The 14,492-nt window shown below is 36.7% G+C and overlaps 1 protein-coding gene across 3 annotated transcripts in view; it reads left to right on the top strand.

Moving 5' to 3' along the window:
- The first annotated feature begins 4,999 nt into the window (after positions 1 to 4,999).
- The window catches only part of DYNC2I1 (dynein 2 intermediate chain 1), a 25,989-nt gene continuing 16,496 nt past the window's right edge, over positions 5,000 to 14,492 (top strand). Inside the window, exons 1-9 of one of the 3 annotated variants that reach the window (XM_090143132.1) lie at positions 5,001 to 5,339; positions 6,482 to 6,535; positions 7,935 to 8,358; positions 8,861 to 8,913; positions 9,524 to 9,847; positions 10,752 to 10,813; positions 11,726 to 11,786; positions 12,851 to 12,928; positions 14,087 to 14,309. In XM_090143132.1, the coding sequence (XP_089999258.1) occupies positions 5,325 to 5,339; positions 6,482 to 6,535; positions 7,935 to 8,358; positions 8,861 to 8,913; positions 9,524 to 9,847; positions 10,752 to 10,813; positions 11,726 to 11,786; positions 12,851 to 12,928; positions 14,087 to 14,309 (1,294 nt within the window). In that variant the 5' untranslated portion in view covers positions 5,001 to 5,324. Of the gene's footprint in view, positions 5,340 to 6,481; positions 6,536 to 7,934; positions 8,359 to 8,860; positions 8,914 to 9,523; positions 9,848 to 10,751; positions 10,814 to 11,725; positions 11,787 to 12,850; positions 12,929 to 14,086; positions 14,310 to 14,492 lie in introns of all 3 variants that reach the window. The other 2 variants (XM_031615973.2, XM_090143133.1) reach the window with 2 other exon arrangements.

Here is a 14,492-nt window from a genome sequence, read left to right as displayed (position 1 = left end):
GCCCTGCTCACATCCCCACAGCTCACAGAGCTGGCTCCTCTGTCATCTCGTTAAGGTACAGCAGTTCTAGGGGATTACACAAACCCTGATCTGTGGAACTAAGAAATCCTGATTTGCTACAGGTTTGCATCTCATATCTCTTTGTGACAGTAACATTCACTTCTCTCATCCTCCCTCCCATTTCTTTATCTCTTCAGTAATTTTAATATAATCACCAGTGCTGCTTATCCATAACTGTGTGCTTATCAGTTTGCTGCTGTGCAGTTGCTGATTAACCTCACTTGTTTGTGTTTTTTTTTTCCCTTTTGGCTACAAATAGCCAACCTTTGCCTCAGCAGCAGCACCAAATCAGGGTTTGTTTTCCTCTCTTTAGCTACCAGTATTCATGGAAGTTGTAGGGCTTTGAGACCAACATTTGCAGGCAAGGAGAGGGGAGAGCAGATCAGGCCAATAGGCTGAAAAGTTATGAAAACACAATACAGACAAACAGGGAAGCTTTATCAGCTTCATTTCTTTAAGAAATGGGGACAACTTCAACTCAGTTATCCAGGGAAATAGAGAGTCAGAAAGAAAATGGTAAAAGCTATTTAACCAGTGCTGCACAGAACTGCAAAAAATCCAGATTTCTGTGACTGAATATGTTGTTCCTGTATCATCTTCTCAAATTCCCTCCATGCCTACACTCAGGCTCAATGGATGACTTGAAGAAAAACTGCTTCAAGCCATTAGCTCACACTGCTATTTTTTAACTTATTCTTTTCCATCGATGGTGCATGTTCTTCACTTGTACAATTAAGTTACTGTCAGGATAACAATTCAGAAAGACCAAATGTCACAAAAAGGAACAAAATTAACATTTACAATGATTTGGTAATCCAAACTTGGAAAATGACAATTTTCTTATCTTCAGAGAATGAAAAACTTGCCTGCTGCAACAGTTGGGAGATAGAAGGACAGCCTAATACCCTATGAAAGCTTGTAACCTTAAGCTAGGTGTATTGAGTATGACTCTGTGACCATTTGGATACCAACCACATCTAACTAGTAAGTGTGGGTTGGGTTTGCTTGTTTGTTTTGGCCTTTTTTTTTTTTTTTTTTTTTTTTTTTCACATTTACTATATTCCTAAGTATCGTTTTGTTTATATATAGACTTTCTTGTGAAGTCTCCAGTCCTGCGGTTTAGTCCAAACAGACACATTTTTTGATGGCTCCTTCAGTTACTGCAAATACAGTCATTATTTTCTCTTTTTTTTTCAAGCCCTTGGTTATACATCTTAAGTGCTCCATTTGACTTCTCTATCTAGTTTCACAGGAAACAGAATACACCTGTTCCATTAACCAAAATGAAATTTCAAAACATAAAAAAAAAAGGTATTGAATTAGCATGACATTTTGCCAGCTAACACTTTACCATATGCTGCATCTTGTTCTCCTATCCTTTATGTCTCAGTGCGAATTCTGCGAATGAGCTGGATATAGAACTCATCGAGGAGTACCCTGTACACTCAGCAATACACATGAGAAAAATCTGAATCTTGTAGTAGCATTTGGTATGACAAACATAATTGTAGGCATGACAGCTGAGCATTGATCTTGGGCAGACTAATGAATTAGTCAATGCAGAACTCTGATTATTCAGAAGTAAAGGTGATACAGTGCCAATCAAGTAGGCAAACGAAAGCAGGATCTTCTAAGATTAATTTGATTCTGTTGATGCTACATTTATCTGTAGCATCAACAGAAAGTTCTGATGATAAAGAGGTTACTGCTGACTTCTTAAAGCTTCTGTAGATAACTGATTTGGCTCCACACAGCATTTGGATGAAGAAAATGGGTAGTATGAAATTAGTATGCTATTATTATAATAGGAACAATAGAATCTTGTTAAGATACAAACTTTGCTGCTGGAGGATAAGCTACTTATTTTATTAGAACATTTGATACAGTGTTCCTGATAAACACAAGTTTTTTGTTTGTTCTTATCTTTTTGGTGCTTCAAATTATTTCATAATTTGCTCCAGCATCTTGTTTTGTTATGCTAACTCATTTGCTTCCTGATCTTATTTTTAATACTTATAATAGCAGTCTTCTTGAATGCATCAAGAACTCTTGAAGGTAGTCACAGCACAGAGACCACACTGACTTTTCCTTAAGTATCTTATGGTGAATTATATCAGCTAGAGAGCTGATTATATTTATCTCAGATAATATTTTTTTCTTCTCACCACCACCTTTGTAGGCCTGTTGCCTCCTTGGAATTTTAATGAATGCCTTTTGATTGCAGCATTTCTTTATACACATTCTTAGTCATTTGTCTATGTTCTCTCTTTTTATATGATTCTTTATGATTCTTTTTATTTTTATTTTATTTTTTTAAACAGCTTTCCCCGGAGTCAAACGTGGGGTAACAGTAGTTGGCCATGATGCTTTTTTATCCCAGTAAGTAGCAATGCTATTCTTCAGAATAACTGATCTTAATTATAAATATGGATATTTTTTTTGAAAGTGAAAAAAAAAATGTAAAATTTAGTTTATGTATACTGAATAGAAATCTGAGAATGTTTACTCAGATGGGACTTAGATTTGGAATTAGTGAGGGAAATACATTTTTATTGATGTGTACTTCTGTTTTCAATTTTGTTCAGCTATCGCAAGCTGCTTCAGATCATCTAGTATAAATTATTATTTACTGTTGCTGATACTACTGCATATTTATGTATACTTTCCACTATAATGTATTCTTAAGTTTTTACCTTGATCACTACCTTATCTCCCCCAGCAGGACTCTTACAAGTTATAGTTCAAAACTAAAGACGCAGGTCACTTCAGAGGTCCACATTTTTTCTCCATCTGTTCAAAAACCTGGAGGTGTGACTACCATAAGAATTTTGAACACTTTGTAAGATGTCATTTATGCACATATATTGCTATTATTAGCATTTGAGTTTTCTTCTCATCTTTAGCAGAGATTGGTTTAAAAAAAAAAGTGATACAAATCCAGCTATGGCCTGGATTCTAGCAAGTCTCTTCATTAATACAAAACCTATGATTTCCTTTTTTTTGTTTTTATAATACAATAAATATTTTAAATCATGGTCTAAGGGTGCCATGTTGTCCCTATGAGGGTACATATTTCCAATAATTCTTCTGATATAATTCTGTAGTCATCCCATACACATCAAAAGCAATACTACATCATAGGATTAGAGGAACATGTAGAAGTTAAAGTCTTATTAAATTACCCAGGGTTACCAAAAGTCTTGTTTACAGCACACTTTCTTTCCAAAGGAAGCTTGGACATCTTTTTATGCTATCTAGTAATACAATAGACACGTAAAATTTTGTGCCTTTATTCACATGACCAACATCTGTCTTTATAAAAACAGAACTACTAACATTTTTTCCCACTAGATTAATGAGAGACTGCAGTTTATTTTGATAAAGAACGGAAACACAAAAACATGCACAAATTTTAGTTCTGTTATTCTGCAGCTGTTACTCCAATTTGTGTTCTTGTGTAGCAGTTAAGATTCAGTTTGATCACTGGCTTTGAGTTTTGAAAAGGTCTGTACAAACCCTCTAGTGGTGCCTTCCCACATCTGTGATTTTTCTCTTGTCATAAAGCTGCTTGACTGGTATGCTTTGCTAGGGAGAATTAAAAGCTATTAGTAGCCAGAACTGTTGGATTTTATTTTAGTAACTAATACATATGCGCATTCTAAAGAAGTAGATGGTACATCCAAAAGTTGAAATAAAAGATACTTTGTTCTGTCTAATCTTTGGTATCACTGTGATGTTTGCTGGTTTTAGTTATATGTAATTGCTATACTGTTATTAAAAATAGAAGTTCAAGTAGACTACATAAAGGTAGTTTTTGTCCTTCAGGCTCTATATGTAGGACATCACCTCTGTAGAGTATCCTTTACTAAGCAAATGCCTATTTCCATGCTTATAACACCATCACCATCTTGGCTAAAAAGCTTTTTGAGTTAATTCAAGTTGGCTTGCAAGTACATTTCTATTTGTTCAGGAAGGAAGATATAAAATGCTTATGGATCATCATTGCTTGGCCAAAGACTGCTAAATTATTCACATGGATATTTATAAACAGTTTAGTATCCATAGATACTCATATTTAGTGGATGTAATGTAGGTCTTAAGTTTTAAGATGGGACATTTAGGTAAGATGTGAGGGAATTTTTTCATTATGAGGACAGTGAGGCACTGGCACAGCTGCCCGGAGGAGCTGTGGATGCCCCATCACTGGAGGTGTTCGAGGCCAGGCTGGACGGGGCCCTGCGCAGCCTGAGCTGGTGCCTGATGTAGTGCTTGGCAGCCCTGCCCACGGCAGGGGGTTGGAATGATGATCTTTGAGTCCCTTCTAGCCCAAGCCTTTCTATGATTCTATGTCATACTTAATTTTTAAAAAATAAAATATCAAGATTTTCTTCTCTGAATTGCTTCCTTAATTTGCTTTTCTGCTACATGATGAAAGGAAATACTTCATATTCCAGACAGCGAGGCAAACTTTATATTATTAATTTACACTGCAACACTAGGAAACGTGGAAAGGAAAAAAGGAAAAACCTGCATCAACGATTTGTACGCGCTTGTCAAGAGCCTATTTAAGGCCAAGGGTTGCATTTCATCACTGGAGTCAGCGCAGCAATTCCTCTGCAACTAAAGCAGGGCCGTGGGGACTTTTATTATTGTTGTTTTTTAATTGATAAAAAGAAAAAGCGCCCCGCAGGAGCTTCCACCAGAGCTCTGCAGCGGCGCAGCACGTCTCTACGCGATAAACACGCGCTGTGAGAAGCGCCCGCTCCCTGCCCTCAGGCCACCAGCCTCGCCTCACGTGAGCTGGGCAGCCTGCCACCGGCTGCGCGGTACAGAGCCGCTGTGCTGCTGGGGAACGTTAGCAGCTCTTTTATACGTATACTTTACGCGTGACGCAGCGTGTCACCCTCAGCGCTTTTCTTCGCACAGTAACTTCACTGAAATAGAATAATCTGTGCTTAGGAACGGTTTCGCGGTTCTCAGCCAATAGAAGGCCGACAGCGAGCAGAACAACGCGGAGCCGCGTAGGGCCGAGCCCGCGGAAAGGCAGTGCGGGGAGGAACGCCTCCCGCCGCCGCAGCTCGGGCGCCCACACGGCGCTCCCGCCCCTGCGAGCACCGCCATCCCCGTTCCCACAACCCCGCGCGGCGCTACCCGGCCGGGCCCCGTCCCGCCGCTCGTTGCTAGGCAGGTCCGGACGCGGCCGCCGCGCCTTCGTGCCCTCCCGGAGGCGGCCGGTGGCGCAGGGTGGGACGTGCCGCCCCGCCATGGAGGGCGATAAGGTGAGGGATCGAGCTGCGGGAGTCGGGAGAGCCTTCATCAGGGCCACGCGGGATGGCGGCGCGGCTCCTCCGCCCGGTTCTACCCGCTCTGTTCCTACGTGCCGGAGGCGCCGCGCCGCTCGGCGAGGTCCCCTCGCCCGGTTGGTCTCGCTGTTGCGGCCCGCGTTCCTTTCATCTGCACGCCCTGGGGCTCCCTGCCCCGCTCCTTTGGCTCCCGGTGCTGTCGGCACAGCGATGTCAGTCAAATGGTGGTAGTGAGGTGGTCTTTATTCTTATAATGGAACAATCCTCGTTCCGTGTTATCCGCTGGAGGAATGGCCTTCGTTCTTTAGCTCTTCAAGAGCTCTCAAGTAGGCAAATCGCGTTGGAAATGAGAGGATGCAGTGAGGTGGCTGCAATTTGAAGCGTGTCATGTGAGTGGGAAAGCAGCTAGGGAGCCACTGGAGCCAGAGGGAAAAAAGAGGTCTGCTACTGCCCTCAAGTATCTAAAGAGGTTGTGTGGAAAAAGATAGAGCCGAAGTCTTTGCTGAAATGATCAGCGAGAGAACACAACAGCCCTAAATACCAATGAGGGAAATTATGACATGGAATAAGGCAAACATTTTCACATTTTTCACACACAAACCCTGGGACTGGGTTCTCCATAGCATCTCCAACCTCAGAGATGTCAAAAAGTAAGTCTCCGATCTGGACTTTGAAGGTAGAAGCAGGAGGTTGAACCCGGTAACATTGATACGCTGGTTACTTCCCAGAGGTGTGTGGCCCAGCAGTGTTTACCCACTTGGTCTGTAATACTATTGAATAGCCATCATTGAAAAAACAAAGGATTTTGAGCTTTGTTAAAGGGTTCTACCTGTCCTCATAGGCACTGGCCATGAGGTTTTATGGAAACAGCTGGTTAATCCAGTAGAAGTCTGAGCTTCGAGCCTCTTGCAAGTTTAGTCAAATCAGATACATTGCAAGAACCTGATAATAAAGTACCTAACACATATACATTGACTAAATCAAATGAATGCTTACGTAACAAAATTTGGCATTACTTGCCATCTATATCTTGATCCTTGCCTTTGAAAAGCTATTATTTTTAAGTGATTTACTTCTCACCAAAATTGATTACTGTCTTGCTATCTTTTCTGTTCTAGAGAAGAACCAGAGAAGATACTTGGAAATCAGAAGAACTTAGAAAACATCTTAGGGTAATTTCATTTCTATTAATTTTTTTATTAACTTACCTTGTAGAGATGGCATCTATTGACAGTCTAAACAGAGAGGTATGACTGCTTGTGTACTTGAAACTCTGTGTTCTGGCATCTTTAGCTCCACAAGCTTTTTCTGCTATGCTTTAAAACTGCACTGGTGAATACCAACAGTACAGATCGTTAATACATAGCTATTATCTTTCTTTCCACAATGGGCTATTCTGGAACCTGTCTAGTCCAGCTATGTCCAGTGTCTGGCACATTCAACCATTTCTAGCTATGCAAGTCATATAATATTACTGCTCAGATTTCATAATTAAGTAAATGGAAATAATACCACTGCTATGGGAATCACGTTACACAATGGGGTCTGATTTGCCAAACACCCAAATCCAAGTTATGGCTCTGCTTAATACATACTTACTCAGTTTCCTACATCTACATTTTAAATTGTAATTGCTGTTATTATCTGTTATGTTAGTCATGTGCTTTTAAACTGGTTAATTACTTTATCCCTTGGCCAAATACACATACATGCTGTGATCAGTAACACTGTTCACATTCATCACGTGTTTTTTTAAAAGCTGTTTTCCAGCGCTCATCTTTCTTTCTGTCTTGTGCAGATACTCATTAGTTCTTTGATAATAAGTAGATACTCTACTTGTTTGTTACCTAACTTTCTGCCAATTGCATTTCAAAGCTTCCCATTAGTTCAGTGCCAGTGCTGTAGTAAGTACTTTGTGCTTTCTAGATACTCGGTAATATTTCCTCTACTTCCATGTAAGGTAAAGCTAGCATATTTGGCTTGAAATGTTTTGATCCCACCAGAAATAGAGTGATTGGGCTCTCATTACTGTGAAACAGATGGATAAAGTTTAATTCACTTTACTCACTGACTGTAATCAAATAAAGTTCTGTTTGTTCTGCATTAAATAAATAGCCAAAATCTTGGATGTAGCTAAACCAGTGGAAGTTTTGGTACATGCTTCAGAAATATTCAAATATAACTTCTCATAATATTGAAAAAATACAGAGATAGTAGCATCCTCATGGGATCTATGCCAAAAATTCTCTTTCACAACTTTTTATGTTGTGTTCTGTTTTCTGTTCAAGTAAAACCTAGTCTTCTATTCTAATGGCAGTTGCAGGTTGTCCAGTTATCCATCATTGCTCTTTATTTCTGTTATATATTTTACAAGATGGCACTGTTTCTCTACATGAGCTAAACAATGTAAGACACTCAGATAATTTTTTGGCCTGACTCTAAACAGAATAATGCACAGTTCTATTGTATTTTTTTTTTTACCAAAATCTTTTCACATACATTGGAAGTGCATCTTATAAATCTCACTTATATGTTCTTTCTAACAGATTTTTTTTTTTTTTGGTACATCAGGCATCACAGTTAGAGAGTCAAAATGAAGACAAAAAGCACAGAGAAAAGAAACTGCAGAAAGAGAAGATTGGTCATGACATAGGCACTCATAAAGATGAACGCAAAGACAGAGGGAAGAGCAAGGAAAGAATGAGAGAGAGACTGAGATCTGTTGAAAGAGACAGGGATAAAATCAGAGAAAGGGGAAAAGAACACCGCAGTGATCAAGATAGAGAGAGACATCAAGATAAGTTTAAAGAGTCAAGTTTAGAGAAGGAAAGATACAGTGTACCGAAAGATAAAGACAGGGAGAGCAATAGAGAGCGTGATAAAATGCATAAAAGACATGAGATAAAGCAAACAGATATGCAAAATAATATGAAATCATTTGAAGGAAGAGATAAAGGACATCACAGAAGAAGAGAAAAAAGCAGGCATCGTTTGGGTAAGTTGCTTTGTGTTGCTCTTTTACTTTGAAATATTTGTTTTCTAGGTAGAAATTCAGAGAGGATGAAGACTAGCAGGTTTGAGTACCTTATGAAATACGTATCTTTATGGAATCCTGTGGCATATTTTTTATTTTTTAATTTTGATGCTGGTTTCCCTTTCTTTGAAAAGATAATGAATTTCACTGTTTTTGTTGTTTTGTTGACTAGAATGGTAAGCACCTTCCTGCTCATGCATTCTCTGCTGCTTGATGCATTTGAATCCAAAATAGTAGTTAGTAGCATTTGTAGTTACTCTTACCATTAGAAAAGAACAGAGGGGTTCGTCAGGAAAGTAGAAAACTTTGTAGAGAGAATTTCAACAGAATCTTATTTTAGAAAGTTAGTATGTTTTAGAAAGTCACTGTCAATGATATAATGTTTTCTACATGCAGTTTTCTACAGTTAAGTATGTACAAAGTTTGAGTATAAAATGTGCACATTTTTTTACATATTTTCTAGAACAGGAAAAAACAAGAGGTGAAGAGCGAGAAAGAAGACATACAGGGAAGAAGGTAAGGGAAAGGAATGCAGTGTTTTGTAATGGAGTAAGATAAGATTGTAAAATAAGAAAGAAACTGGATCAGACCACACTCCCCAAGAAATTCAAGAGCTGCATATAAAGCAAGGTTCTCACAAGTGTACAAAATATGCAACGAAACATGACTGAGCCATTCTATTTTAAGGAGATACTTCATTCCTTAAAAAAAAAAAAAAAAAAAAGGAATTTTGGGTTGTAAATATAGCTTTATTTTTGTACAGCTTCATTAGATTTTCTCATCTGCTATTTATGCTTTGTTGCAAGGATATTGGTAGGTATACACCTTATTTTATAATAGATGATCTAGTAATTAAATAATTAAATTTGTATGTGAAGAATATGTAATCAAAAGAGACTATAGTAAACTGTGCAATGTCCCTGAAGAAATACAGGAATCTGAAGTGTTGTGATAATTCAAAACTTGCTTCTACATCATTGCTTATGAAAAAAATTGGCCACGAGATCCGTAATGGCAGAATGAGATAGATAATTAGCAAATCTGTCCATTTAAACATTGTATTTATAAGATAAAACAATCTTGTAGAGCTTTCTAGCCCTTCAGTGTTATTTTTCTTATTTTGCAGGATAGTAATACGAAAACCAGCATTGACACATTTTTAGCAGACAGAATTGGAGGAGGTGAACATGGACACAAGTTACAGAAAGATAAAGAATTGGATAAAGAAGAAAAAAGGAGATACAGGGAAATAAAAGAGCATTCCATTAGGCCAGAAAAAGACAGACTTTCAAAAGAGAGAAGTCATAAATCTTACAAAAAAGAAGAGGAAGAAAGACATAAGCCAAAGAGATCTATGGAGGAATATTCCCATGGAGACAGAGGACAACCAGCAGAAGATAGGAAGGGAGTAAAAAGTGGGGAAAATGAAAGAAAGAAGCTTGATCTTAGGGTTAGTGTTTTTGTTTTTACACTTAAAAGCATTACCTTATCACTTGCTCTCATTGTTTATATATAATTACTGATAATGTGAACAATCAAAATAGTAGGATTGTATGTCAGCATTTTCTGAAATTTGCAGCTAAGATGGTAGATTAAAATACTGGGTCTGCATTTAAGTGTTTGAACCCAGAGCTGGTTCTACCCATGAAATTTAAACTGCAAGCTTATGTATATGTCAGATTTTATTTTATTTTTTTTAATAAAATTCTTGATTAATGTGACATTCAAAAGTCAAGAGCAGGTTGGAGATGCATTAAAATGTAGTGATTTATTCAAGTAGTTGTTACTGTATATGCTCAGTTATGCTGATGATTCTGTTTCAGAGTTACATTCCTTTTTCCGATGTTTGTGGATAGATACAAAGGAAATTTGTCTTGAGTACATTTCCAGACTTAGACATACCTTCATAATATAGACTAGAAGAGTCAAGTCATGCACTGGGAAACCGTTGTTAACTAGTAACTTTAAAGTATTCTTTAAATAAGTTAATACTTGGAGGTTGTGTTAAATAAAGGAGAAGGCTCAAGGTCTCTTTTCCTTTACTCTCCCAAGTATTTAATATGTTCAGGAGAAACTCATATCATGTGTATAACATATATTTTGGTTATACAAAATATTTGTATGACATATATTTTGTTTTTTTTTTTTTTAACATAGCTGTAAAGAGGAGAGTATTCTGAAAATAATAATATATAAGTTAATACATAGAACTTCTTACAAGCAATGATCAATGTCCAATGTGTTGTTGCAGTTAATTTATTATAAACCTGTTTTACTACTACTACTAATATAGGCATATATACATATTTCCTTCTAACATTTCTGACACTTGAATATTGTGATTTCTTTTACAGAAGAGTGAACACAAAACAGAGAAGGAGAATCAAGGAGAAGAAATGAGCCATGAGCATGTAAGGTAAATTCAAAGATTTAAAATGAGTGTGTGCTATATGGCACCTACTCAGATGCAGTCACCACTAAAACATTGAGCATGAATTCCTGATCTCATAGTATCTAGATTTATTTAAAAATGTGTATATTTATATTCTGTTTGTTCTTTTTTCTACACCACAGTAATGGGAGAAATTTTGCTGTCCTTGCAGACTACAGATATATTAATCTAGGCACTTAGCTCAGGAGACAAAAATGCTGTTGTTTTATCACCTGAAATTCACTATGTACTCATGTGGACAAACGTAAGGCTTATGACAAACACTGCCCTATTTTTATTGTTTCTTTTTCATCTTTGTCAGTCCAACTGCCAGTATATATGAGCACTTTCTTCCATATTAAGAAGAACTCAGAACAATCTTGAAGTCTGATACTCAGTTTCTGAAATAATCAAAGAAATCATTAAGGAGCAGATGTGGTTCTTGATTTTCTCCCTGATTTTATTGTCCTCATAAAGAAACCCTCAGAATGAAATGCCAGCTTTGAATATCAGACTATGATTTACGTAGATTAGCACATGTTATACCAGTATTATCTTGATGTCCAGTTGACTGCAGGTATTAATAAAATGAATATGTCTGGGTTTCAAATTTTTTTCCTCTTTAATTATTCTTTTGCATTGATGGAATTACTGACATTGCATGTGGACAAGTTTATTTTGCAATTCTTGGCTGTCTGATCTTTTGTGGTTTCATTCTTACTTTAAATCAAAAAGAGATCTATAACAGTGTTTGTAAAAATATTCCTGTTTATATTGGAAAGTTTCAGGGTTTTTTTCATTTTCAGGAAGAAACTGATTTTTTTTCTTACAAACAAAAAAAAAAACAACCGTGCTTTCTTCTGAGCTAACTGTTAAAATTGACATTCTGTTTTTCAGTAAGACTGGAAAAGATAAAGGAAAAATCAGTGAAAAAGAGAAAAGAGACGCAAGTCAAGAGGTAAAAATACTTGATTTTGGATCTTAGAATGTTGTGTTTTTCTTTGGATTAATGATAGGTTGCCGCTGGCATTGCACTAATCCCCAGATTTAGCTCACTTTTAGGTATGAGTTGTTTGTGGTGAGGATATAAACTTCCCTGAATTACCTCTGTAATTTGTGGGGGAAGATGAGCAGTTTAATTGTTCTAGGTTTGGTCTTATACATTAATTTCTCTGTCTTCATTGGCAATAGAAGACAAACTAGGAGGGGGTAGTTAAGCCAAATTCCTGAAATTTTGCCCAGTTTTGTCCAGTTTGTTCCAAATGGACAGCCTAATATAACCTATTCTTGATCCTAAGATTAGTCTGGAAAATGACTGAAAGTGGCAGCCAGAAATACAAGTACTCCAATTCTAGTTCTGCCAGCTTGATGACTGGAAAACAAGGTATCCATATACACTGTCTGTGCTTTTATAACACCTGTAATACTTGTGAGATACCTCTTTGAAAAACAGGTAGTTGTCAATCTATGCTGTAGTTGCAGTTGATAGAAATGGGGTTGTAGGCATTGAGCTAGACAAATTGCTGACATGAATTTCATGAGTTTCTAATCCCTGGTCCAGGTGCAGAGTCAGGAAGCTCTTGCATAATCATGAAAGGATCAAGTGTGTGACTGAAGATTGGATGCGTTGATGTGTGTTGGTTAAGCTTTTGATTTGGTTTTTTTATTATGTTGGGGTTATTACCATGTTACTTATTTTAAACAAGTTCAGTAAGTTAAAGGCAGCTTCTCTGACGTTTTTTCAGGGATACCATAAATCTTACTACACGTAAGTATAGTAGAGAATTGAATGTTAACAAAGTTTTGTGTATGTAAGACTTACTTTCTCATTGCACGCATGTATCTCTTTTCCTGATTCCAACATCTGCATTATTTCATCAACAAATAGAGTCCTGCAGTATGATCTAGGTATAGAAATATTTTTATGTAATCCCCTAAAAAAATAGAACAGTTTTATTTTGTTGTTACAAAATATAACTTCGGTAATACTGTGTAACAGTTTCAATTACTGCTTTTGTTTAGGAAGTTAAAGGTACACACATCTATAATTCAGACCCAGAGCTGGATAACTTGTCAGCAGATTATGAAGATGATTTTGAAGTAAGTAAAAACATAAAATTGTCCTTTTGAAATAATTCTGAAGTGTCAAAATATTGATTAACTTTATTTACAGAAATGTAAACTGAAGGATGTGGAATGATTTTTACTTTTACGTTTTGGTGACCTTAACATGGCTATCTAAATATGTAACTAGAATGTTATGTTGAAACTCTCTACTTTGTATTTACTTAGATACCATTGGTGACAGGGAACCAACTTTCTTTTTTGCTGAAGTCTTCATAAGATGTCTGTTCTGTCTGGCTGGCTTTCAATTATTTAAATAGGTTTCTGTGAAAAACGCTGTACTTTTTAAATAATGGCAGCAGATTACCAATTTAATGAGGAAAAAATGCCCTGATTATTTTTTAATGCAAGAATACATTGGAAAAAGTATTGACATGTAGCAATCCTTTCACTTATTTGTTTGATTGGACTCTTATTTTTAGTTCTCTTTTGTTTAGTTTAAAGAAAAAATACTATACCAAATGGGCTTTTGTTGCTAGCTGAATCAACAGCATTGTCATCTTTGTTCAGCTAAAGTAGAATTCATCTCCACTGAGTTTAGGTCTGATGCCTACCATTGAGGTATCTACTATAGTAGCCCTTTGCATTCAGTGGAGATAAGCAAGCACTTCTAAAGCTTCTTCATATCTTTTGTTAAGTGATTTTGTGAGCATGAGATAAATTATCTTAGCTATATTTAAAAGAATTTTTATTATGTGCTTAAGGATGGACTTGAAAACAGATGATACCTTAGGAAGATCTGAGGGTGCCACTGAAAGCATTGAATTTAACTAGCAAATAAACAACTTTGTATGGGTATGCAGCATTTACAGTACTGAACACCACTGTGTTCTTTAAAGAATACATAATTTGCCTAAACAAATAGCCCCTACTTTAGGATGTTAAAAAAAATAAAAGGAAAAAGAATCATATTTGAGGCACTGTAGAACAACTAGGGGACTTTCTTCCCTTGGTTCAAATACCAACAATGTCAGCACACACTGTTGTTTTTATATGAAGTAGTAGTTACATTTAAGTTCCATTCAGTCAGAGGATTTGTAGCCATATGAATGAGAATTTTGTTTTTATTAGGAATGCATTTCCTAATTTGTTAAGATGATCTTGAAGAATACATCTGTAATCCATGTTTATTAGCTATTGAAAGCACTGTTACTTCTAAAGGATTATGAAGATGATTTTGATGATTATGATGAAGACAAAAGTGAAGAAGGAGATACGGAAGACAAACTAAGAGAGATTCATTTTTCCAAACCATCAGAAATTGAAGAAATTCAACGAGCAATTAATGCAGAAAATGATAAAATCTGTACTTCACTGCCACTGAAAATCAAAAATGAAAAACAGGAACCAGTCATGGGTATGTGAGTAGGGACCAGTCTTTTTATATTAAATGCATGAGTAACACATACAGCTTATGAGTAAACAGGCCATTTCTTCCTGAGTCTGCCAAAAGGCAGAAATCTGGTCTTTTAGATGAGTCACTTAGGTTTGTGGGTAAGTGCTGTAGCTTCTCATATTGCTAAAGAATGATTCCAAGGCA

This window comes from Phasianus colchicus, chromosome 6 (genome assembly GCF_987193195.1).
Source record: "Phasianus colchicus chromosome 6, bPhaCol1.hap1.1, whole genome shotgun sequence".
Classification (NCBI taxonomy): domain Eukaryota; kingdom Metazoa; phylum Chordata; class Aves; order Galliformes; family Phasianidae; genus Phasianus; species Phasianus colchicus.
The sequence above is the reverse complement of the archived record's forward strand: the minus strand, read 5'-3'. Positions and strand labels throughout refer to the sequence as shown.